General features: G+C 46.0%; 1 protein-coding gene and 1 long non-coding RNA gene across 2 annotated transcripts in view; both read left to right on the forward strand.

The window, feature by feature from the left end:
* The window catches only part of AGBL1 (AGBL carboxypeptidase 1), a 371053-nt gene that overhangs the window by 46367 nt on the left and 299445 nt on the right, over positions 1-25241 (forward strand). The window contains exon 6 of the mRNA XM_039493279.1: positions 15547-15584. Coding sequence (XP_039349213.1) covers positions 15547-15584 — 38 coding nt within the window. The remainder of the gene's footprint in view (positions 1-15546; positions 15585-25241) is intronic.
* On the forward strand, positions 21929-23887 carry LOC120374070. Its single transcript, XR_005585880.1, has 2 exons — positions 21929-21985; positions 22795-23887. It is a non-coding gene; the product is annotated as an uncharacterized LOC120374070 (long non-coding RNA).

Raw genomic sequence — 25241 nt, forward strand, 5'->3', positions numbered from 1 at the left:
CATATGACATACACTCCAATAACATGACAATGCCAGCTGGGTTCAACTCCCACTATCTTGTTGGGAGTGGTGGTCTGTTGATTTTGTGTGTGTGGGGGAGGTTGTTTAAAATCACGCTTTCAAGTCTGCAGTCGTGCCAACTTTTGCTGCTTTCCAAATCGTTTTGTGCAGAAAAACAAGGGCACATGGTTGAACCAGCCTGATAACATTTAGATTTTGACTGAGCTCCTTTTAGCTCTATCTGTTTATTTTTATATCTGCAGCTAGACCCTGCCACCATGGGCTGTTATCTAGTTTGTTCTTACATACTGACCAGAGTTTGGGTGGGTTGGTTGGGAGCTCTCCAAGAAAAAATAAAAATAAAAAAAATATATATATTTATACACACACAATTCATAAGTTATAACTTAGGTTTCTGCAAATACTGGTCAAAAATGTCCCCTCAGTTATGCCACTGTGACCTCACTAACCTCAAGTGGCAACTGTGCAGTGTAACCAAGATGAGAGCTTGGCTTGATATTTGCTGAGTTCTGAATTAATAATTTTCCTTCTAAATCTCCCATCCAAATACAGTACTGATCAGGCCTGGTGCTACATAGCTGTTGAGATCTGACCCAACAGCTGATTCCCAGAGAGTTTTACTGGCATATATGAGAAGAATTTGACTCATTTTGATTAATTCAGGAAGTGGCTTTGGTGAGTTAATAGGGAGCACTCTTCTCTCTGATTGCAGGACTAACTGTCCCATTGTGGTGCTAGAGAAATATCAGATTTGTTTGTGAAGGACACCTGCCTGCATCATCCCCACTGGCGTCTTCACTGACCCAGTCTTCATTCTCCCAAGTGATGATGAATTTCTTAGGGCATCTGTTCCACTGCCCCTGCACTTACTATTAAAACCTCTTTCCTAGACTTCAAGTCCAATAGATCCCAAACTGTGGTCTCTGCATCACTCGACAGTGGTCTGCAGAGAACAGGGAGGTGATGTCTAATTTTTTTACATCTGCTAAATTGAATTAAAAGGAGCTTAAAACGTTTTCCTAACATTCCTTTTCCCATGTAAGCATTTGCTATTGATGCCAAAGGGACTTTATATGTTTCAAATGGGAGGAGAGGGGTCAGGATGAAAGGCGAGGTGTCCGTGGGGCTAACTATCTGTTAAGATTTGGCTCATGCTCTGAAGAGGTATGAACTTCCTCCCCCACCACCCCGATCTAGAGTGATAATATTTCTTTCATGTTCATGCTCTGCACTGACACTTTGAAGAGCCAACTTTCAGCAAGGTGCATGGAGAAATGAGCCGGTAGATTCAATTGCCAAGAGAAATAGACTTTGCTTTATATTGGAGATGTGTTTCCTACCATGCCTGTGATGGGGCTGTCTCCCCACTTCTCTGCCCTGCAGCTAAAAGTGATTCCCTGCCTAGTGGCCAAAATAGCTGTTAGCGCATCCTGCATGATGTTGTCTGAGACCCTCCTATAGAACATAGGCATCATTCTACCACATGGGCCAAAAGGGAGTCTCCCTCTTGCTGAGACACTATAGACCAGATGTTTAAAGGCAATTAGGCCCCTCAGGGGCATAGGAGTTTTTGAAAATCCCACTAGGCACTCATCTGCATTTTTTGGCACCTAAATAACTTTGGTGCCCAAAATGCATCTGTAAAATAGAAATACTTAGCATTTCTCTACCACCTTCATCCACTGCTCTCAATCTGTGATTTATCAACACTAATTAATTAGCATCACCCTAGTGAGGCAGGCACATACACACAGGGAAGTACAATGGAAATTCTTGATCTGCCTAAGGCTACGCATTAAGGCAGTGGCAAAGTCGGGGTGGAGGGTTGGGACTGACAATTGCCACAAATTTTCCTCCCCATTTTTGTTGAAATTTCATTTAGATGAAAACGTTCCAACCAGCTTTAATATCAACCCACATTCAATGTCAGTGTATATAACATGTATAAATTGCATAATCCTCATCTGTAAAATGGGGATAATATTACTTACCTCCTTTTGTGCAGGGTTTTGATATATACAGATGAAAAGCACTGTACTGTTATTAATCTTTCCAATTACTCCCTAATGCAAATGTGTGCGCACTGGTCATAATGATGCTTCCTGCATTGTTACCAGCTGCAGCCAATGCATGTGCCCCACTTGCAGTTAAACAGTGATTTGGAGGCTTTTATGGAGTCTCACTGCGGCCCTAATGCCCCAGTCAGACCTGCATAGTTGGATCCCAGTGCTCACTCAGAAATTCAGGGTTGAAGTGTGTAAACTGGAGGATTGCATCACGTGTTTGCACACATTTCTTCATGCAGTACAGGGAAAGTGATCCTGAGTACGTCTATACTGCAATTAAAAACCTGTGGCCAGTTGGCTTGGGCTTGGGTTGTGGGGCTGTTTTTGCCATGTAGATGTTTGGGCTTGGGCTGGAGCCCGGGCTCTAGGATCCTGGGCAGTGGAAGGGTCCCAGAGCTCAGGCTGCAGCCTGAGCATGAAGGTGTGCTGTACTGCAGTTAAACAGCCCATTAGCCCAAGTCACCTGGCACTGGTCAGCTGTGGGCTTTTAACTGCAGGACAGTAGAACCTCAGGATTATGAATACCAGAATTACAAACTCAGCAGTCAACCACACACCATATTTGGAACCGATGTACACAATCAGGCAGTAGCAGAGACACCCCTCCCCCCCAAAAAAAGCAAATATGGTACAGTACAGTACTGTCTTAAACATAAACTACTACTAAAAATAAAGGAAAACAGTATTTTTCTTCTGCATAGTAAAGTTTTTAAGATGTATTAAGTCAATGTTCAGCTGTAAACTTCTGAAAGAACAATCGTAGTGTTTTTAGAGTTACGAATATTTCAGAGTGATGAACATTCCTGAGACATACCCTCTATTAGCCATGTTTGCATGTGACCACCAGCTGCAGTGGTGTGTTCTAGAAAGGCCTGCAAGCTAGTTCTCCTCTTTAAATCATTATCTTGAAGATTTTCCTTTGGCTGGACTTTATAGATGGGCTTCATCTGAACAGAACCAGAGGGGAAAGTGAAGTACTATATAAAGCTATTAAACTGATGTATCTGAGACTAGTAAAATGGCAACATTTTTTTCATGATTCCATTAGATTAAAAAGAACAAACATTTTCGCCTTCCAGTTCCAGTATCAATCAGTTGTCTTTTTCTTTCTTTTGAGACAACCAGAGTGTCATCAGAGAAAGGCTTACACAAATTAACTCCATTTCCAGGAGCAAGGGCCCTGTACCGTATTCCCTCCCACCCCCATCTCAGTGTTGCATCTTCACATATCTAATTCTTTCCATATCTATTAATTTTTAAAGATTTTTTTAAAAATAGTTCTTTTAAAATTTCTTTTTAAACATACATTGCAGGTATGACTGAAATCAAAGCCATATCTCCCATCCGTTACTGTAGGCTTGTCACATCCAGTAAAGGATATTTTTTAGTGAATAATATTTTACATCTTTGGAGCATCCCAAAGTACTTTATCAACATACAGTGCCTTGGAAATGCTGCCATCTCTGGGATGGAAGGTGCTAGTCAATGAGTTATGCTGTAGGAAGAGAAGGAGAGCTTTGGCTATGGACCTTGATTACATTGAAACCTGCCTCCCATTTTGTACTCATAAATGACTATAGGCATAAATAAGGTGGGCGAGGTAATATTTTTATTGGACTAACTTCTGTTGGGGAGAAAGACAAGCTTTCAAGCTTACACAGAGCTCTTCTTCGGGTCTGGGAAATGTATTCAGAGTGTCACAGCTAAATACAAGGTAGAACAGATTTGTTTAGAATAAGTAGTTAACACACATTTCAAGGGAGCATCCAAGGTAAAGTAACCCGTTAACACCCCTCCTGTCATGGGGAGAGAGGCAGTTGGAGGGGGTTGTTCATTGCTTATAGATTGGATTTATGGCTTAATATAACAGTGTCTCTACTCAGTCCATAACTTTTGGTGTCTAGAAAAGTTATGAATTTACATTCTCAAACTCCTCTTTTGAAAGTGCTGTTCAGGTTTCGTTTGCAGATGAGGACTGATAGGTCAGATATAGAGCGATCACTTTGTGAAAAGTGTTCACCCACAGGTGATGTGGTGGTTTTGTCTTTTATCATTTTCCTGTGTTAGTTCATTGGAGAGTGTAGTCATTGTCTAGTTTCACCCATTTAGTTGTTATTGGGGCATTAATGCCTGGGAGCTTAAATTCATTACTTTGCTAGACACTAAAAATCATGGACTGAACAGAGACACTGGATTTATGGCTTCTTACAACAATCTGTAACCCATTAACTTCCCTTTCCCTCTGCTTCCCCCCCTTTTCCTTTCCCCCCTATTACTGGAGCAGTGTTAATGGGCCACTTCACTTTGAATGGTCCATTGAAATATGTATTAACTACTTATGCTAAACAATCTGTTCCACCTTGTATTTAGCTGTGACATTCTGAGTACCTTTCCCAGACCTGAAGCAGAGCTCTGTGTAGCTCAAAAGCTTGTCTCTCTCACCAACAGCAGTTGGTCCAATAAAAGATATTACCTCACTCACCTTGTCTCTCTAATATCCTGGGACCTACCTGCCTACAACAACATGGCATAAATAATGACATTTAGAAGCCCTGTTACCTGGTTTGCTGGCACAGCTAGATATAGCTGGATATCTAGTTGCTATCATTTTGCCCACAATTAACTGCACCCCCAAAACTATGCATTTGCAATTACTTGTGGGCAAAACTTTGTGAGTGCAGTTTGGGTGGCTGGTTTTCAGTGCCAGGCTCTAGGTATCCTCAGAGAGCACTTTGTCTTTTAAGGGCAAGTCTGAAAGGCTCCCATGTTGCAAAGTTCCAGGAAATCAATTTATCCTCCTCAGAAGGCTGAGTCTGTCTCTGCCAAGATTTGAACCTGTGGTTACAGGGATTTGGCATAGGTCTCTAAGGGTTTGTCTACATTACCCGCTGGATCAACGGGCAGTGTTCAATCCAGCAGGGGGTTGATTTATCGCGTCTAGTCTAGACGTGATCAATTGACCGCCGAGCACTCTCCCGTTGACTCCGGTACTCCACCAGGGTGAGAAGCGCAGGCAGAGTTGACGGGAGAGCGTCAGCCGTTGACTTGCTGCAGTGAAGACACCGTGGTAAGTAGATCTAAGTATGTCGACTTCAGCTACATTATTCACGTAGCTGAAGTTGCGTAACTTAGATCAACCCCTGCACCCCGCACCAGTGTAGACCAGGCCTCAGACATGCTCTTCAGCTGAGTCAGTGACACAATATACTGGTTTTACTTGGCAAATGAATTGTCTGCTTTTATTGTATTGCTTTGAATGGGTTTAGTCCTCATAGAAGTGTGAATCAGAGAACTGGCTAGAAGTAAGCATAATGCAGGCACAAATGGGGCTGGATCTCTTCCCCCATATCACTTTGCTGATTCACCTCGGTCTTGATGTGCAGCACAACATTTTTGATATCTGCCAGTCTGGGGCGGGGGGGTCCTCCTGAGCATAGGCAGCCGGTCCTAGTAATCTGATGTGATGTGAATAAGTATCAGCTAAGGACTTGGCTGAGAGACTACCAGACTCATTTCCACTGGTGACTTAAATGGGTTTGAAAGGCGGATCTCCAGGGGGAAAGGGACAGATCAAACCCTCTTGATTGACACATTTTAATTACATATTGGATGATTTGGGCCCACATTATGCCAACATGCTGCACTGGCTTTGTTTGCATATGGTTGTATGATGATATGTTAACACACCAACCTAAGAAGAGCATTCCTATTCCCTGCCTTTATAGGTCTGTTAGGGATAACATCAATGCCTCTCTCTCAGCCTCTCCATGCATGCCGTTTGGGTGGGGAAATTGGGTTCTCATACGGTCAGACTGAAGCCGCTGTGGGTAATTAATCTGTTAAGAATTCTATTTGATTGTGAATCTTCCAGCCCTTCCATCTTGATGTGAGTGACAAGGTGTCACAGCCTGCCTCAGCCATACTGGTGACACCTGATCCTGGAGAGGGAGTTGATAAGAATGGAAATTATCTTTCTGGGATGTGATTTCAGCCTTCAGAGGTGGTGCTACATCTGCGCTGCCCTGAAAAAGAGCCACTGGTGCTTTGTTTGCACATGAATTAAAATGTATGTCCTTGGCAATGAGTAAAATCAGTCTCTGATGAGAGCTATATCCTGGAGGCTAAGGGGTTGGATGGCTCAGAGACCACCTGATTCCCTCATGCTTTGTACCACACACACAGGTGTAGTCGGATTATGTGGATATGAAAGAGACAGAGAGAGATGCTTAAGCTGGGACTCTTTGCAGCAGCCCTTTTTAAAGTGCAGTGATTCTTCTTTTCTGCCAAAACCAAACTCATCGCGGCACCATAAAATGTCCCAGTGAGGGGTGGGTGAGAGGCAGGATTTCTATTGGGAGGCATGGGGGATGAGACAGAATGAGCATCAGTTTAATCCCTGCTTTCTGGCTCTCATTCTTCTCTGGCATTGGTTTTACACGGGTGTAGTTCATAGGTTTATGGCCGAAGGAACTGTTTTGATTATCTAGTTCGACCTCCTGCATCGCACAGGACAGAGATCCTCTCTTAGTGACATCTGCATCACGCCCATAACTGCTGCTTGAGCCAGGGAATATCTTTTAGAAAACACTTAGTGACTTTAGTTCACCATGATGTAAGTGAGAGAAGAATTGGGCTTGATGTCCGCTGAAGGCATTTAAAGAGCAGGGGCCCAGTATATTTTCGGCAGCAATGGGTGCTCTGTGCTGTTAGCGGTGACTTGGCCTCCATCTATCTTCTGTCTTCATCCTTTTCTCTCTGATTGTCAAAACCCATAAAGCTGCAGAGAAATATTATTCTTTAAATAGGCGTAATTTCTGTATCACTTATTTGTATGTGGGATCTCTTGTTCGCTAATTACATCCAGCAGAATGGCTAGAGTCACAGAAAAGATGTGATTTTTTTGGATGAAATATAGGGCTCCCTTTAAAAAAAAAAATCCTGGTAGCTGGAACAAAAGCAAACATTAGCAAAGAACTTGCTGGTAGAGTGGGAAGAGAGATTAATGTTCAGGGCATCTTTGCTATCCTTCAGCATTCCACCAAACCCACATCTGTGCAGAACAGCTGGAGTGCCACCTGTTGATGTCGAGGGGGTTATTGCAAACTGTAAGCAGGCTGGAATTAAAGAGATCATGATGATGGGTGTTTATGTGTCAGTCTTGGACTAGCATTGGCATGAAAATGCCAACAGCAGCTGTGGCCTTCCTCAACCACATTTTCAGGATCCATAAATCACTGTTTTTAAATCTTTAAACCAAATCTTTATGCAAGTGCCTGCACGTTTATGCTCGGTATTGTTGGGCCACTAAGGAAATGATTATTCAAGGCATTTATCTCAGATGAGCTCTACCTCTTGTACAACACACCTGTTGTTACCCGGGGTTCTTTCAACCCAAAGCTCTTGGTAACTTACTCTGTGCGAGGAGGTGTCAGGAAATAAATCAGGGGAGGCACAGCCGTCCAACCGATAGATGGCTGCACAAACAGGACAACACAAGAGTGCTTTCACTTAAAGCTAAACTTTACTTAGTCTCAAGCACTTACACACATCCGCAACAGGATTAGTAAAACACCCCCAACCCTTGATAATTACCAAAGCTGGATGTGGCTTTCGAGTGACACAGCGGCAGGCTTCCAGTGGCCAAATCTTCCGTCTGCCGGTGGGGACCGCAAGATGTATCCAGAGGGAGAGTCCAAAAGAGTCCCCAAACGAGTCCAACTATCTCAAGCTTTTCCCCCTTATTTATACATTAGTAACAGAATGACATGTCCCTTAAAGAAACCTTATTAAGAAAGCAATTTCAATGATCCAGCAAGAGGTTCCTTCTGATTATTGATTAACCTGGTGTGGGTCTTTCCAGGGTTTGCAGTCTTGAGACCCCAACAGACATTCCTGAGGGTACATCCTGCTCTTTTAAAATGCATGTTTCAGCAACTTCAACACAATTCTTATCAGGAAGGATGCGGGGTCAAGCTGCCCTTGCTGTGGCACCCAAAACCCCCTCCCCCCCTGCCTTGGTCAAGCTGAGATTGCTGAATGGCCAAATTACAGCCTGCTGACTAGGCCGCCTTTAACAATAAGCCCTAGTGGTTTTAGGCACTTTACTGGTTTGCCAAAGTCTCCTCGTACACTGTCACCATGGTGTCTTAGTGACCCTAGTAGCTAAGCGCTACGTATCTAAATGACCCTTAGCTGTCAGCTGTGAAACTGTATTTTTAGCAGGATGCTCTGCTGACTATATAAACCCCGAGAGTGAAGCATGAGTCCCTAGGGTTGAAGATAAAATACAGCCTGACAATATGTATAGCTTGAGTATAGTTTATTCCCTTCGCTGCTCTGGGAAATGTGCTTCGAGTCAGAAAATTGTTTGTGGCAGCACCCAAAGGGCCCAAGTGAGTGTAATGAGCAATAGGAATAGAGGAGGGGAGAACAGGAGACGGGCCATGATAAGATCATGCCGTATGCTAGCTATGTGCAGAACTTCATGGTTGCCAATCACCTTTATTTTTCTTCAATAAATCCTAGGAATCTCCTCCTTAGCCATTGTCAGGTGCAGCCTTCTCTAGGCATCATGGCAGAAGGGACTCTGGAAGAGGCATTTGACCAACCAAAGGGTAGAGGCTTTATGCACTAGTTTGAGGTGGGTGTCCCATGTGCAACCATGGGAAAAGTGCAAAGACGTCCATGGAAGAGGTGGTCAAGTGAGCAATTAAAGCTGTAGGAGTTGGATTTGCAGAGCTCTCTTGGGTAGTTCCCTGCCTATCCAATCTTTGGCCTCCCTGCTGTCTCAGGCCAGTTGTAAGGTGGTTCTGAGATGTGGACACCTACCCAGTAGAACTGGACTATGACCTTTCAACTCATTTCACCCAAGCCATCAAATAGCCTTCACATAGTTTCACTTTTCATTTTCAAAGTGCTGTACAAATATCAGTTTAATCCTTCTGTGTTTGGTTATGATGGGTTACTTGCTATGGAGTTAGATCAAAAGGGGATTTTAAGGGAGCCAAACAGGAATGATAAAACAATGACACAGATAACTAAGAGTCCTTGAGAAAACAGCGGGGAAGCTGTTTATGGGGGAATACCCTACCTGGCTTGACTCAGGCTCAGAATGGTTTCTTATCAAGGCTTAAGCTAGGATCAAAAGGAGGATATCAGATATTAGAGGAACCCCAGGCCTAAAAAAGGGTGGAAGTTGAGAGAGTGGTCAGAGTGTCAGCAAAAGCAAAAGCTGATGGACTGGCAAGGAGACAGAGAAAGGCAGAAACAGCAGCAGAGGACTCTGCTTCTCACAACCCAGAGATGGAGATAACTGAAACGTACCAAAGCTTGCAAGGAAAGTTTAAGGATTGGGTAGAGGGAAATATGCATTAGACCTTTATTATTATTATTATTTATTATTATTTTTACCCTTTTACCCTTCACTCTGTGTGCTTCCCACACATGAATACATAACACTTTGTTTTGAAGAAGCTGTTGTTGTGTCATTTTAACCACCTCGCTGGTCTAGGGTTGCCAGCCCTCCAGAACTGAAAGATTAATCTTTAATTAAAGATTATATCATGTGATGGTATCTCCAGGAAATCGTCCAACCAAAGTTGGCAACCCTACGCTGGTCACAGGTTGCCAGAGTGAAAGTCCTTAAAGATGCCAAACCGAGCTGGGCCTGTGGCATTAACACAGTTGGTGAACTAGGGAGCTGCGGCCCAGAAAGTCAGTTTAAGAGAGGGTGGACCATGTGGTTCCACCCAGAGTGAGGTGCAGGTAGTGAAGGTTGTGCTCAAGAGGCACCGAAAGGGGTTTGTTTCATTTTCCCCTGTACCTATGACACTGGTCTGAAGTGCAGATGAATTATCTCTACTTTAAAGATAGAGGCTCTACTTTAAAGATAGAGGGACTGAGGCTCAGAATTAATCAACAGCTTGCCCAAAGTCACACAGTCAGTTAGTGATGGATGCAGGCAGTTCAAGCTCCCGGTACTTTGCTCCTTCCCCTAGACCAGGCTGCATCTTTGCAGCAACTTCCAGCCAATGCCAATGTGGTGGCTTGGATCTACATGGGTGACCTAGAAATAAGACTTCTTTTCTTATTATTCATCTTCTGGGGTGTCCAGTTGTGCTGGATAATCCAATTTTTATTTGGCGCAGAAAACGGTAATTTTTCTTTGTTGTTGTTTAAGGTTCCTACACACTGAATTTGCAAGAAGCATTTGTCTATCTGTTTTAGTTGTGCTCATGCCCTGTTATCAAACCTGCTGATTTGGAAGCACTTCAAAGCCCTTTATTCTTCAGAGTGGCTGTCTCTGAAGCCATTGAGGGGATTTTTTTTTTTTTTTTACATTTTCTGATTACAGTACAGTATTTATTATTATGCCTTTTAAGATAGGGCAACTTAATTTATAAGTTTTTTACTGAAAGGTATAAATGAGCCCCCTTTGGCAGGGTTGTTTTTTAAATTCCAGTGTATGATCTTAGTGATTTATTACTGCAAAGAGCAGAGAATTAGTCAACAACATCTGGGCAGGTCTGTAAGGCTTTTTTTTTTTTTTAAATCTGTTCTTTCCTGAGACAAATGTAAAGTTTTGCACTGGGCACGCTATCAAGTTCTCTGGTGTAGCATATGCTCACGGCTTCATCTTTCTTGAGCTTTGCAGCTTTTCCCTCCTGTTTCTGTCTTTTTTTGTTCTCTTGCTCATGCAGGTTTATTTTTCATTATCCCTTCATTTCCCTTGTCTCAGGTTTTTCATCTCATTACTTCTTCTGATGCCAGAAAAGGGGCTGTTGGTTTACCATATGGTGTTACTAGGTGACTGTGCGGTACCAACACCGGTTGTCTTGCTTGCTAAAGTTCTCTCGGTGCATCAGTCAGCTTGTCCTCTCCCTCACAAAATGTCCTTCCTTCCCTCCTCTATACAACTTTAGGTTGTGTTTATTTCTTTCCCCTTAGAATGTTTTGGGTGTTTGAATTTGTTCAGAGCCCCAGATATTGATTATATTCTGTGGAAGCTTCACCAGCCATCAGCTCAAAGACTCTCTGTCTCTTTTACTGGTTTACAGCCTCATGGGAAATACTGCACCTGATCCCCCACTAGCATAAATCAATGTAGCTCCATTGACTTCAATTTATCTGAGCTGAAATAACACCAGCGAGGATCTGGCCCAATATCTTTATTTTCCAAATGTCTTTTCTTCACTTTGCTTGTGTTGTACCTAAATTTAAAATGTGTGATCCTATATGGAATACCTGTAAAGTAGATGCTATATGACACACAACAGACTATATATTTCATTTTCTAAAATCCTTTTGATAGATTGTGGTATTTTCAGAATGGAAATTGGTATGTTTCATTCTACTCAAGTATAATTACAGTCATACGCCTCCAGGTACCAGCTGAATTTGGGCCTGCTTAGGGTGCCAGCCTGGAACTCAGGAAACCCAGATTCAAATGCCTGCTCTGCCACAGACTTCCTCTGTGACCGTGGGTAAGTCACTTAGTTTCTCTACACCAGTGGTTCTCAAACTAGGGCTGCCGCTTGTTCAGGGAAAGCCCCTGGCGGGCTGGGACAGTTTGTTTACCTTCCACGTCTGCAGGTCTGGCTGATTGTGGCTCCCACTGGCAGCGGTTCGCTGCTCCAGGCCAATGAGAGCTGCAGGAAGCAGCGTGGGCTGAGGGACGTACTGGCCGTTGCTTCCCACAACCCACATTGGCCTGGAGCGGTGAACCACGGCCAGGGGGAGCTGTGATTGGCTGAACTTGCAGATACGGCAGGTAAACAACCGGTCCGGCCTGCCAGGGGCTTTCCTTGAACAAGCGACGGCCCTAGTTTGAGAACCACTGCTCTACACCTCAGTTGCCTATGTATAAAACAGGGAAAGTAGAACTGCCCTGCCCCGAAAGGTTATTGGGAGGATAAACGCATAAAATATTGTGAGGAACTGGATGCTACTGTGATGGCAGCCATACAAGCATCTTAGCTAAAAGGAGCATGGAGGGTCATGTGGGGCAGTCCCGTGCCCCCCTTTAGCTGGTCCCCCTCTGACATGGCAGTGGCATATGTCTGTGCAGGTTCCTTGTGAATGTTCAATACTTCATTTTGGATAAAGCCCCAAAAGTGCGTAAGTGCATCCAATGTCCATTGGAACGACCCCAACCTCTTGGATCCGCCGGATGGAGCCAGAAACACTGCAGGCACAGCCTTTCTCATGATATTTGGGGCTTTGGTGTCTGGTTCAGGAATCACCCAGGAAATGCAGAGGCCAGTGCCCAATATATGTATACACGTAATGTCAAACCCCATTGATGACTCATATTTGGATCTGAGTTCTGGATGATGGTTTGAGCTGGGTTGAGATTTACTTGGAAGTTGTTTTCCTAGTCCCTAATTGAAAATCTGGGGGAAAGGCTAAGTAATCGGTGTGTGCAGTACAGCCCATTCCAGCAGGCGGCAGTCTAACACACTGAATGGTTGCATGTCACACTGAACACAGGGCCGGTGCAACCATTTAGGCGACCTAGGTGGTCGCTTAGGACACTGGGATTTGGGGGGTGCCATTTTCTTCGGCAGCGACTGCGGCGGCTGGATCTTCGGCCGCCCCGGTCACTGACGGCATTTAGGTGGAGGGAGCTGGGGCAGGGGAGTGCGGGGAGGGCTTCCTGCAGCAAGTAAGGGGGGAGGCGGCATGCAGGGGAACTCCCTGCCCCAGCTCACCCATGCCCTGCCTCCTCCCTGAGCACGCCATGGCTGCTTCACTTCTCCCGCCTCCCAGGCTTGTGGTGCCTAAGCTGACTGGTGCTGCAAGCCTGGGAGGCGTGAGAAGTGAAGCAGCCACGGCATGCTCGGGGTGCTCATGCTCATGCACGGAGCAGGGGTGAGCTGGGGCGGGGGGGGGGGTGCCTCAGGGCGGAGGGTGGGGAGGTGCCGCAAGGTGGAAGTTTCGCCTAGGGCACGAAACTTCCTTGCACCAGCCCTGACTGACCCCCTTCCATCAGCTGACCGGCTGTTGTCTAATTCCTGCAGAAATGATTATGACTTTCCTGCTTTTTAATTGGTGAGACCTTAGTTGCTGAAATGCTGCCACATTGACTTTTTTTGCCCTGTTTGCTGTTTGTGTGTCTGACAGATTAATTCTGAGAGGGGTAGGTTTGTGAGGGAAATTGGCCTGGAACGTCAGGTGCTGGCAGGAGTCGGTTCTGGAAGCTTTCATCTTCTCAGCTGTTGAGTGGACACACAATAAGTAGTAGTTTTGGTGAAAATAAAATATTTATTTCCTGCTGCAGGATGATAATTGGCTCAGTGTGGAAGTTAATATGATTTATTTGGGGATTTGTTTATAAAGAGATTATATTGTAATGAATCTGTGGGCATGAAGGGCTTTATAGATGTAGTTATCCGACATGCAGTCGGCATGCAGAACTTCGCAGCAACAGTGGGGCTGGAACTCTAGTCCTCCTGCTCCAAAAGCACAGGCTAATATAGGAGAATCTCTTCTGCTGCTAGCTGTATGGGGTCTATGCCACACAGAGAAGTTGCTCTGAGTCCATCCATTTGAGAGCAGAGGTGCATATACCCACCAGCCATGTCATTGCGATATGAAATGAGTGACACACTGACGCATTTGATTGTCCTTAGCGTGGATTTCAGAGTGGGCACAAATTGATCCAGCTCCTGTTTAAATCCAGACCCAATGACTTGCTTTGACTTGGCAGCCGCTGGGTCAGTGAATTGTTCAGTCTCCTCACATAGCTCACCTGGGCACTAAAGAGCATCTGGTTCTGAACCCTTACGAGACTCCCTAGCTATTCGCTTTCTCCCTTCTCCTAAAGCACTGTCAGCCCAGCAAGAGCCGGTGGAACGCACTAGATGGTATTTCCCTGTGAAGAGGAGCCAGTGCATGTTGGTAACGTTGTATTTTAGTGAAGGCAAGCCAAAGTCATTGCTAGGAAGAAGACACAGCAATCGGGGAGGGTAAGAAGTGGGTGGGATTTGGGTTTCCCAGTGGAGAGTAAACTCCGATAGACGTTTAGTCCATTCTGGCATGTCTGCATTGTGAATCTAGCACATGATTGCTCTCCTATCAGTGACACTCTTAGGTGAAATGACCCGTTCTTTCTTTTGAATTATCGAGCTGTCAAAGGCTAGCAGCTGGGAGCTTCGGCAGTGATGGAAGGTCAGAGACAGGGCAGTGATGTGGGGACATGAGAGGACTGATGGATGTTTTCATGCACTCCCCATGTGGGTTTGGGGCAGTTGCAGGGAGCTTGGTTTGACTACATCGGCACATTTAGCCCTTTGTGCAGTGCACTGTATGTATGCGTATTTCATTGTTTTCCTAAGGAGAGGGAAACAGTTAAAGGGAAAGATCAGGAGCATCTGACTCCATCTCTCCCTTCCACCTGTATTTATTTAGCTGAGCAAGAACACACATCGGAGCATGCAGTTTCACTGCTGGCGCCTAGTGAGGCATAAAGGTCAGTGTCAAGACCCCTCAGCCACTGTCAGAGTGTAAAAGGCCCTTTGTCAAAGTTCTTGGTTTTGCAAGTATATTTTGTTACAATTTTGTATCTGTTGCCTATAGAATCCTGAGCAGCGTGGGATTGCTCACCCTCTGAAATACAGCTGTCTCTGGGTAAGATGCTGCAGCTGTTCTGCTACAGCAAAGTTACAGCAATTTCTAGCAGGGAAAGAATCAAGAGGCAGTGTTGTCTAGTGGATAGGGCACTCATCTGGGACGTGGGAGGCCTGGGTTTTAGTCCCAGCTCTGCCACAGATTGAGCTGTGTGACCTTGTGCAAGTCACTTCATATCCACCTACCTTGTCTATCTAGATGGTAAACACTTTGGGGCAGAGGTTGTCTCTTAATATGTTTTTTTCAGTGCCTACCAGGATGAGGCCCTGATCTCAGCTGTGGCTACTGTAATACTAGTGATTGATGATGATAAAGGGAAAGGCTGCTTTTCTTTTTAAATTGATGCTAGAGGGGGGAATGTTTAGTTTGGCAAAATGAAATGTCTTGAGTTGGAATTTGGCCAGAACCCTGGAGCTGACACATCTTATGATGTACATGTGTCTGATGACCCAGGTGGCAGAAATATATCCCTGTGTCTGGTCTGGATTTGTTCTGAGTCTGTGATGCAGACGGAGGGCTGAAGGGAAACAGTTCAAAGACTGAAGACTTGTCTCATTTCTTTTGATATGTGGGTGTTTGTTTATTTTTAATGGTCAGTACAGATCAACGTAATGTTAAGCCTAGAGGGCTAACGCTGGTCTTCTTGGATAACTGAATCAAACACGGAGGGCCTGATCCTCAGCTGCTGTTACTAAGTGTAGCTCCATCAATGTGAGTGGTGTCCTGCCAATTTATACCAACTGGGGATCTGACCCAGAGACTGGGAAGACCAAGGTTAAAAACAATTATTGAAGAAATTGATGATATTTCTCCATTGTTTTTCTCCCCTCAGGGCTGCCATTGAGGTTCTAGCAGCTTTGCTGAAATCAAGTAAGCGCCTTCTCTTTATATTCTTACTGTCATACCTGTCTGTGCTGTGCACCTGGCTAGACGTCCCATTAGGAATGGATACATTCTTCTCCAACTCAATGTGCCCACCCCCCCACACCTTTGAAATGAAATAGACCAGGGATCGGCAGCCTTTGGCACACGGCCCATCAGGGAAAGCCACTTGCGGACCGGGATGGTTTGTTTACCTGCAGCATCCACATGTTTGGCCGATTGCAGCTCTCACTGGCCACGGTTTGCCGTCCCCGGTCAATGGGGGCTGCCGGAAACAGCGGCCAGCACATCCCTTGGCCTGTACCACTTCCTGCAGAACCCAATGGCTGGGAACGGTGAACCGTGGCCAGTGGGAGCTGCAATCGTCCGAACCTGCGGACACTGCAGGTAAACAAACCGTCCCGGCCCGCCAGCGGCTTTCCCTGACGAGCCGTGTGCCAGAGATTGCCGATCCCTGCAATAGACAAAAGCAATCTGTGTTGAGAAATTGGAGGGGATAGTATGCAGTATTTATTGTATGTCTTGCCATGTTTCTCTCTGTGTCTCTGTGATGATGCAGGTGGGAAATCATAACCTACACATAAAGGTGCAAGCTCCTTAAGTGAAATGACCAGGGTGGCCACTTGTTCTGATTTTTTGGGAAGGGCTTAGAAGAATTCTGCAGACTGTCATAATGACACCACTTTTACTTTATTCTTCCCTGGCTAGCATCTCAGGTCTCCACTTGCGCTTGAAGCCTTGCAGATCTTAAAGTTAGCCCCGGTACTTAGAGATTGCCAAGCTCTGGCAGGGTGTCTGGTTCGTGGGGGTTAGGACTCTTTTAGCGTGGGTCCCCTTGTATGTACTCCTGGCCTGAATATTCTTGAAGTGAACGCGTTACCCTTTTCTGCCTTTATCTCATCCAAAAACACTTAGCTTTTTATTACCAGGATTTAATAAAGCTTTGATTAAGAAAGAGTGCTCGACTATTGCAGACAATCTCCTCTCCAATAAATCACAATGGCGTATTGTCCTCTCTCTCTTCCCCCTCCTCCCCGCCCCCTTTACTCTTTCTCTTCTCTGTCCTTTTTGTGAGTATTAGGAATAAATGCATTTGTGAAAAATGGTAGGCCTGGAAGCAGTACTTAAATGAGCACGCTGCAATGGGATCATGTCTGAGTCGCACCAGCTCAAGTGATGAATTCTCAAATAATGCTCCGGTATTAACCTTGCTGCCTAGATTTAAAGGTCACATTATTGCAACAAGGAAACACCTTCTGGTTCAGATACTAAATCTTAATAAGCGGGCGATGGGGCCACTCCAGAGCTGCCTTCAACTTAAAAGCAAAATTAGCATTTAGAGAGGGAGGAATTCACAGAGAGGAGGGGAGCTGCAGGGAGAGTGGAAAGCTCAGTTGGCAGTACAAGCCTTTCTGCTGCACTCCTGCTTTATGGTCAGCACCTGGGGCTGTGAAGGGAGATTCTGCTGTCTCAGTGGTGTTGATGGGACCAGGCTTTCTGTTCCAGGACAATCACCCACCCTATTTGCAATTGCACAGTGTTGATGTGGTAACTACAGCAACCACTTAGTGAAAAAGTGACATTAGGAAAATAAGGGGGGGAGTTGTAGATGTTTTTTAAAAATGTGATATAACTGGAACCAAGGCGGCTGAGCCAGCATCATGTGATCAGCTAGCTCTGCCCAAGCCACCAGCAGTGGCTCTGTGGTTCATCAGTGGTCCACAGTTAGAGGGTCACTGGTCCAGAACATGATTTGGGTTTCTTCTCACTCTTTCTTTCTTCTAGTAGCCTCCAAAGACACTAAATGTCTACAAGCATTAGGCATTATTGTGTGTGAGAATTGCTTGTGAAGACACAGGCTAAAATCAAACGTGGTGGACCTCACAGACATTGAAAGCTGTGGACTTGGAGCTGAATGGGAGATGGAAACCCTGGTGCTAGCTGCAACAATTAAATTGGGGTGTGCATCAGCGCATGAGTTATTCTGAGCCTCATCAGGGCCTTGAAAAGTGACCTGCTTGTGCTGCTGCAGTGAGACTTGATCTTGCTAGGAATGAGGATGAGATCACCCAGAAAACAGAGGTCAAGAATGCATCCATTCTTGGTGGTCCACTTTCAGGGTTGCACTAAGTGTCTCCAGCTGGGGTGTTGCTCTGCCTCTGGCTACACAGATCATCTTTGCAAGGATCTCTTAGGCCAGGAGCCCCTCTTCTGCTTTTGGCAGGAAGTCAGAAGGAGAAATAATCCCCTGTAGTTTTAATAGGAGCAGGCAGATGGCAATACCTCTCCCTAATGTTTTCATGGTGATAATCTCCCTGCCCCTCAAGATTCCTCTAGTCTTCACTGATACTTTGGCCAGCTGCCGAGGAAAGGGCTACCTGTAAGCTTTGATCTGTGGCTGAAATCTCGCCTCTCTCTGGCCAAACAGACACTGATGGGAACTGCTCACCTGCAGCTGCTTAATACTGGGGAGCTGTTGGGGAAGTAGGTGAGGGAACAAGATCTGTCTGGGAGCCACTGAAGGCAGCAGATGATGAGGAAATTACCAGTCTGTCTGGAGCTGGGAAACTGTCTTGATTGGTAGCTATCTTAGAAGTGAAAGTATCAGGTTTGCCAGTGACTAGGCTGCTGGGATATCTCATGGGGAACACCTGGTCACAGGTCTGGAGATCATTGATCATTACCACCTCTCCTGCAGCACATGGTCCCCTTCACAGACCTCATGAACAGGACCATGTTTCTCCAAGGTATTTGCAAAGGGATACCCTCAGCCTGAGGGATTTTGGAGGTGAGGCCATTCTGCTTGTTGTTTTCATAACCATATCCCTGCTCAAACCTGCCCAGGGCTCCCATAAAGGATGCTACACAGGCAACCAATGTGTGTTTCTTGAAATTGGTGCTTCATTCACAGCTGAGAAGAAAAGACCTGCAGCCCCAGAACATGGCCAGAGGGAGCCTGATGCTTTTCTTCTTGAAAATGTGAATGGAAAGGAATTATAGACATATGGATGACTATTAATGTAGGCTCAGAAGCGTGTGTCATTTCTAATGCTGCAATAACGACTATATCCTTTTATAATTAGGATTGTAGATTACGTATACGAAATAGATTTTCCTTCCCTGATATTAAGACCATCTCACTCTGCTCTTGGAATCTCAGTATTGCCAATGTCAAACATTCAAAAATCATGAGTCAGGCCCCAGAAAATCATGAGATTGGCTTAAAAATCATAATGTTAAACATACCAAAAAGTGGGTACTTTTAATTTGCCTTCTGGTTTTTAAGCCTTTAGGTGGCACTCACAGCACATTTTCATATTTTATTCTGCAATCCTGAGGGTTACACATTTACTTTTTTTTAAATGTGAAAGTTGAGATTCTTCTATAATATCCTGACTCCAAGAGTTAGGGCTTTAAGGGGAATACCAAATACTGGAAGACTCATGGAAAAATCCTGAGAGTTGGCAACACTGGCATCTCTCCACTAGCTTCCCTTGCTCACTGCATTGACTTTAAATGTCTTGCCTTTGCCACCAGCTGCTGCACTGCTCCACACTGGCCTACATCTTGGACAGGGTTTCTCAAACGGGTCGCCGCTTCTGTAGGGAAAGCCCCTGGTGGGCTGGGCCGGTGTGTTTACCTGCCCCATCCTCAGGTCTGGCCGATTGCAGCTCCCACTGGCCGCGGTTTGCTGCTCTGGGCCAATGGAAGCTGCTGGAAGTGGCGGCCAGTAAGTCCCTCAGCCTGCGTCGCTTCCAGCAGCTCCCATTGGCCCGGATCAGTGATCTGCGGCCAGTGGGAGCTGCGATTGGCCGGACCTGTGGACTGGGTAGGTAAACACACCGGCCCGGCCCGCCATGGGCTTTCCCTGTTTGAGAAACCCTGATCTTGCATCTCATTTCTTAGCGTGTCATTCTCTCTACCCATGACTCTCGTCTTGACATCGCCTTCATTTCCTTCCCCCACACCTGCCTTCATGCTTTCTTCTGAGCAGCTCCCTTGTGCACAGAATGATCTCCTAACCGCTGTGTGCCAGGCTCCCACTGTCTTCTCATTCTGATGCCTCCATATGATTCACTACCTCTGCAGTGTCCAGACAGAATAAGCAAACACAAATCCCATATTGGCTCCTTCCTCTGTTTTTTTCCATGCATCTCCTTTGACTGTCTGCCTTCTAGACTGTAAGTGCTGCAGGGCAGTGCCCTTCTTTTATTTGGGTCTTTTATGGGCTCAGCCATATTGTTGGATGTTAGCAAATAACAGTAGTTGGGAGGCTGAGTGATACAGGAGCATCAATAATTCTTCTGTAAGGACTTGTGCCTGAGTATGTCAATGCCCTTCACAAAATTAATAAATAAACCTCCCAACCCTTGGTGAGGTGAGTATCGCCCCTCTTGTACAGATGGAGAAACTGAGGCACAATGCGACAAAACATCTTGCCCATAATCATGCAGCAAGCCAGTAGGAGAGGTGGAGACAGAACTCTGACCTCCTGGCTCCTGAGTGCATTGGCAGAGTGGCAAGTGTGGGGGAGGGAGGACAGGGGCTGGGGGGAAGGGAAGCTGTGCTGTGTGTGACTCCATCCTGTGGGATCTTTTGCTTTTGTCAGCCCTGAATTCATGCCAAAAATAAAATAACACAATGCAATTTGTTGAGGGTGGGGGAAACAGTCAAGCTAAAGAAACAGGCTTAGGCAGCTGCCTGTTTGGGTCTGTAGGGTGAAATTGGGTAATTCTGAACATTCCTCTTGTCCCCCACCCCGTGACACAAGCCAACTGCTTCACCCCAGCACCACATGATGGCACTGTTATTATAGCTATTCCAGGTCCCATCCGTGCTTAATCCAATATTTATTTTTGGTGAGTAATTTGTTTATCAGCAGGTTATTTTAATCTAATTTTGGTCATATTTGTTATACCCGACTATCTGTACTTCCCAGTGTTAGCAGTTTGCGTGTCTTTAAGGAAATTAGCTGGAGCCAATCTCGGAGGCATTTGCTCAGCGGTTATTGAAGGGAAAGGGCTAGGGAAACAGACAGAGACCTTGTTGCATTGCTTGCCTGGTGAAATTGTAACGAGCAATTTAAAGAGACAGGCTGCGGTGACCTCCTGAATATGTCTCTTTTATCAAGAGGATTCTCTGGTGCAGGCAGCAGTTATTGAAAATGACCTTTTCACCCCCTCCCCCTTTCCTTTCTCCTTATCCTCTTGCCTTACCTATTTCCCTATTTCCCCCCAGCCATACTTCTCCTTCCTTGGTCCTCCCCCCGCTCCTTTATTTAACCACTCACACTCTTCCTTTCATAAAGGCATGAGGATTGTGTGCCCAGTGGGATAAAATATCTAGTGTGATTCCCTCCCACACAGACTAGTTCCTCAATGGGACACGTAGGCTCCCCAAGGAAGAGAAGAGGGGAGTTCCATCAAGCAAACATTTCATAGCCTGCCCAGTTCTGATGCACAGGGATGGCTGTGCATCAGAACTGCCCATATTTTGCGGAAGGGTCAAAATTAGAAACTGGATCTCAGTTTTGCAAGTGATGGCCCCACCCTTATAACAGTGTGAAGCAAAACCACCGATACTCCCCTTTCCCCTCTGAACTTCAGGATGTCTATAATCCCAGTTCCAGTTTTGGGGCTGTATCTTGTCTCTTCTTCAGAGCATAGTCATTCAGTGTAACTGGGTAGGGTGCAGGGGGAAAGGAAGGGTGGGAATAGATGTCCCTTTCATTTCTACTCCCCAAGATTGTTCTTCTCTCAGAGGGTTCTCAATGCAGATGTATCTACTGTCCCAGAGTGGAAGGATGGTTTCAACTCCCACATGGACAGCTCAGTGCCCCTCTGTATTTTGTCCTGAAGGACAAAATAATGGAGTTGAGATATTGCATCATTTTGTTTGTGTCTCTATTAGTGATGCATTGGTAAATGAGGCATGTTTATCCTGATGGAAGGACAGTATTTGTGTCCCCAGTGATGGGTGGACTTCAGAAAGTTCAGAGATGGAGTTTGGAAAAGTCCTTCAAATTTCTGGATCCTTATCTGAATTCTCCAGACCACTTTAGTCTGAAAAACTGGATTGGAAATTTTGTGCAAACAGTATTTCTCATGGAATTTCAACACTTTGGCTTCCATCCAAGAACACAAAGTACTAAGAAAATGAAACATATGGGAGAAAAATTCAACTTTTTCAAATTTTAAAGATTTGATTCCCATTGGGGATAGTTGTGTAGCTTAGTGTGGCATTGGTTTGCCTTTCTTAATCTTCACATGTTGATGATGCAACAATGGCCAGTTAGTGGAGGGTTCTCATGTCATGCTATATCTTTGTGTGAGATACCATCTTGGCCAACATCAGGGGACGCAGGAGTGGGATCAGGGCTGGGGCAGAGGGTTGGGGTGTGGTGGGGGGTAAGGGCTCTGGCTGGAGTGGGGGCTCTGGGTGGGGCAGGGCTGAGGTGCAGGCAGGCTGCCCTGGGGCTGGGGCCGGGGCCAGAGGTTGTGGTGCGGGATGGGGCTGCCCCTTGCCCAGCGTGAGGCAGGAGTGCTGACTGTGGGTGAGGGGTGGAGGGGCTGTGCTGGTGGAGGGTCTGGAGCTGCAGGGGGCAGCCACAGGCTTGAGGCAGGGGCGCCCGGGGCCCGGCAGAAGGTGCACGGGGGCAGCAAGTGGGGACCGGGAGACACTCGGGGGAGGCGCGCGGGGGTGACCGGTGGACCCCGGGGAGAGACCTGACCCCAAACAGTGGTGGAGCCGGGCCCTGGAGTCACCTTAGCAGGGAACCCACATCAGCTTCTTGCTGAAACCACTGAGACCACTAGATCTAGGCTCATCCTATTGTTCACTGGAGGGCTTGGCCTGTCTTTCAGGAGACTTGATCCAGTTCCTATAGGGAAACCTGATGTATCTCTGGAGCAGGAATGGGCTCCCAGTGGCTCTTCCTTTTAGAGGTTGCCTTATACCCAGTATTTCTCAGGAGCCATCACTAGTACGTAGCAGGGAACAGGAGGTCTTCTTACCCCTTCCAGGCTCTTGGAGACTGCAGGGTTAATTTAGCAGAGCATCTTAGCTTCAAACCATGTCCTTGGCATAATGAATTGGCTGACTCAGTTCAACAAAGAGACTACCAAAGAGATTTAAATAGCTAGACACAAACATCTCTTTGTTCTCCCTGGTAAGCAGTGGCTTGCTCCTCATATTTCAGGTTGACTGTAATCCAGTTATGTGATTGTATAAGCCAGCTGATCTCCAGTGGTCCCATGTGTGCAGCTTCAGAGGGGGCAGGGGTGAAAAGGAAAGGCTTCAGGAGCATCCCCAGAAACAGCAACAGCCCTGAGCCATAATGACGGCTGACTGATGACGTTTATCTGCTATCCTCACACCCTGTTTTGGGGTCCCCCACCTGCCACGCAGTGAACAAGCCAGGGTTCCCTTGAAACTGGAGACTTTTCTTTTGTGTGAGCTCCTGGCTTTAGATGCATCTTTAACCACTGTGGAACCTCCAGGATGAATGTACCAGATATGCTGGGGACATCCAGGCAAGGCATGCCTGTTGAGCGATCAAGCTCACTCAGTGTGTCCAGGCAGAGAAGTGTGGCCCAAATATGTCCTCATTATCCATTGACTGCAATGGAATATTCGTGGAAACCTGTAGCACAGTGCAGGACCAACAGCAAAAAGGTTGAGAGGCAAAGGGTATTCTACCATCTACCACACAGGATATGCAAATCCACTCCAGGAGGATCTGACTTCTTGCTGCCTACAAATGTGCACAGGGCTGCTTGTATGTCTGTGACTCATACCCACCATCTGTATTTTAGCCAAAATACAGACATGCACAGACAGGTGCATCACGTAGATGGAGAGACCAACAGATAAGAGACAGGTGGGGAGGTTTCTGTTTTCCTTCCTGCCTTCTGGAGATTTTGGCATTCCTCCTTTTTTGCTCTTTCTCTGCTTTGCTGACTATAAAACTCAAAAAGGAATGGAAGAATAGAATGAGAGAGACCTGCCAATGGGAGGAGAACAGGAGAGGTTGATGGGATGGTCCAGAAGAACCAACCAAACTGAATATCTCAATGAGACAACAGCATTTTGGTTCCTCACCAGTAATTCTCATCTCTTGTAATCAAGGTGTTGCGGGTATGGACACAGAATGATTCCCTCCTGTCCTGTGCTAGTAACCTTCCTTTCCTCTAGAACAGACTTCCCTACTTTAATTCATGATGCCAATGTTTAGATGCTACATTGATAAGTGCTACAGGAAACCTAAGAGAAATAAATAATAAATATCCTCAGCTCTTAGACTGTGTAGTGCTTTTTATCCATAATGCACAATGGGAGGATTGGAAACTGAGGCACAGAGTGATCAAGCGACTTTCACAAGGCCATACGTGCGAGGTATTGCCAGAGTCAGGAACGGAAGCCAGGCGTCCTGACTCCCAGCTAGAGCTGGTTGAAAAAATGGGGGAAAAATCTTCAAAAAGTATTTTACAGGAATTTTACTTTGGTTGAAATTTCTAACTAACTCCACTCCCAGCCCTTTTCACTGCCATTACGCCCCATGGGTCCTGACAAATGGATCGGCGTGCTAAATGGTGTGGCTCTGGCTCCATTCCTATTTCATTAGCCTCTGTACAAGGCAGGAGGCCACCTTGAGTCTGATTCAGACTGCCCCCAGCCCAAGCTCCCCAACTCTGCTCTGCCTCTTGTCATGTGTATATACTTTGGCAGAACTCCCTAAGCAATTCTTCACGGAAGATTGACTGATTTGAGGGGTTAGTCATCCTGCAGGTTAGCGAACATGACATCTGGCTGCGGATTAACAGGAAATCGTGAATCAAACCATTGGGACTGATAAGGGATTCTCAAGCAATTGACGTTTTCTAGCATGAGCATGCACACCAATACTGAGTGAAGGTCAGAGGAGTAACACGTCTGTGGTCTCATACACACTCACAATTGCCAGAGCTGAAAACATGAGATACATTGTCAGAGCTGTGTGGAGGCCAAGAAGTAAGACAGCAGAGGCTGCTGCAGGCCTGGATTGAGGTGCAGTGGCAGAGCTTCCTGAAGGACCTAGGAAGGGAATAACAGAGACGGCAGATCAAGCTTGTGGTGCTTCAGCAGATTAATGTGGTAGCCCTGGACTGGTATAGCAATGGGGTTGCAGGTCAGGATTGATTTGCATTGGCAGACCTCCGGGGGGCTTCCCAGAAATGGAATGACAGGAGATGCTGCAGGTCAGGACTGAAGTATATTGGCAGAGCTTTGTGCGGAGGTCTTGGCTCCCACCAATCCTCCCCTCTTTGAGCAAGATCTCTGTGTGATGTTTCCAAAAAACAGATAGAGAAGACTTGCCACAGGGTCCTTCCTCCATCCCTCCCAACATCCCCTCCTTCTCCCCATCACTGAGGCGGAGGTTTGCTGTCTGCCCTTCACCTGCAACGCCTAGACCTGCCACAGTGACTCCCCATTCTCTCCTGGTTGCTGACCTCCCTTGGCCCCAGTCTCATGGCCTTTGTCTCTCCTCCTTAATCTCGGGTTCCCTTCTTCCTCTTCCACCTGTAAATCCCTACTGATGACTTTAATGCTCCAGGTGTGAGTGGTTCTGGTTCTCTTTTTATGAAACAGCAATGGATTGGAGCCCAC

This window comes from Mauremys reevesii, linkage group 10 (genome assembly GCF_016161935.1).
Source record: "Mauremys reevesii isolate NIE-2019 linkage group 10, ASM1616193v1, whole genome shotgun sequence".
NCBI classification, from domain to species: domain Eukaryota; kingdom Metazoa; phylum Chordata; order Testudines; family Geoemydidae; genus Mauremys; species Mauremys reevesii.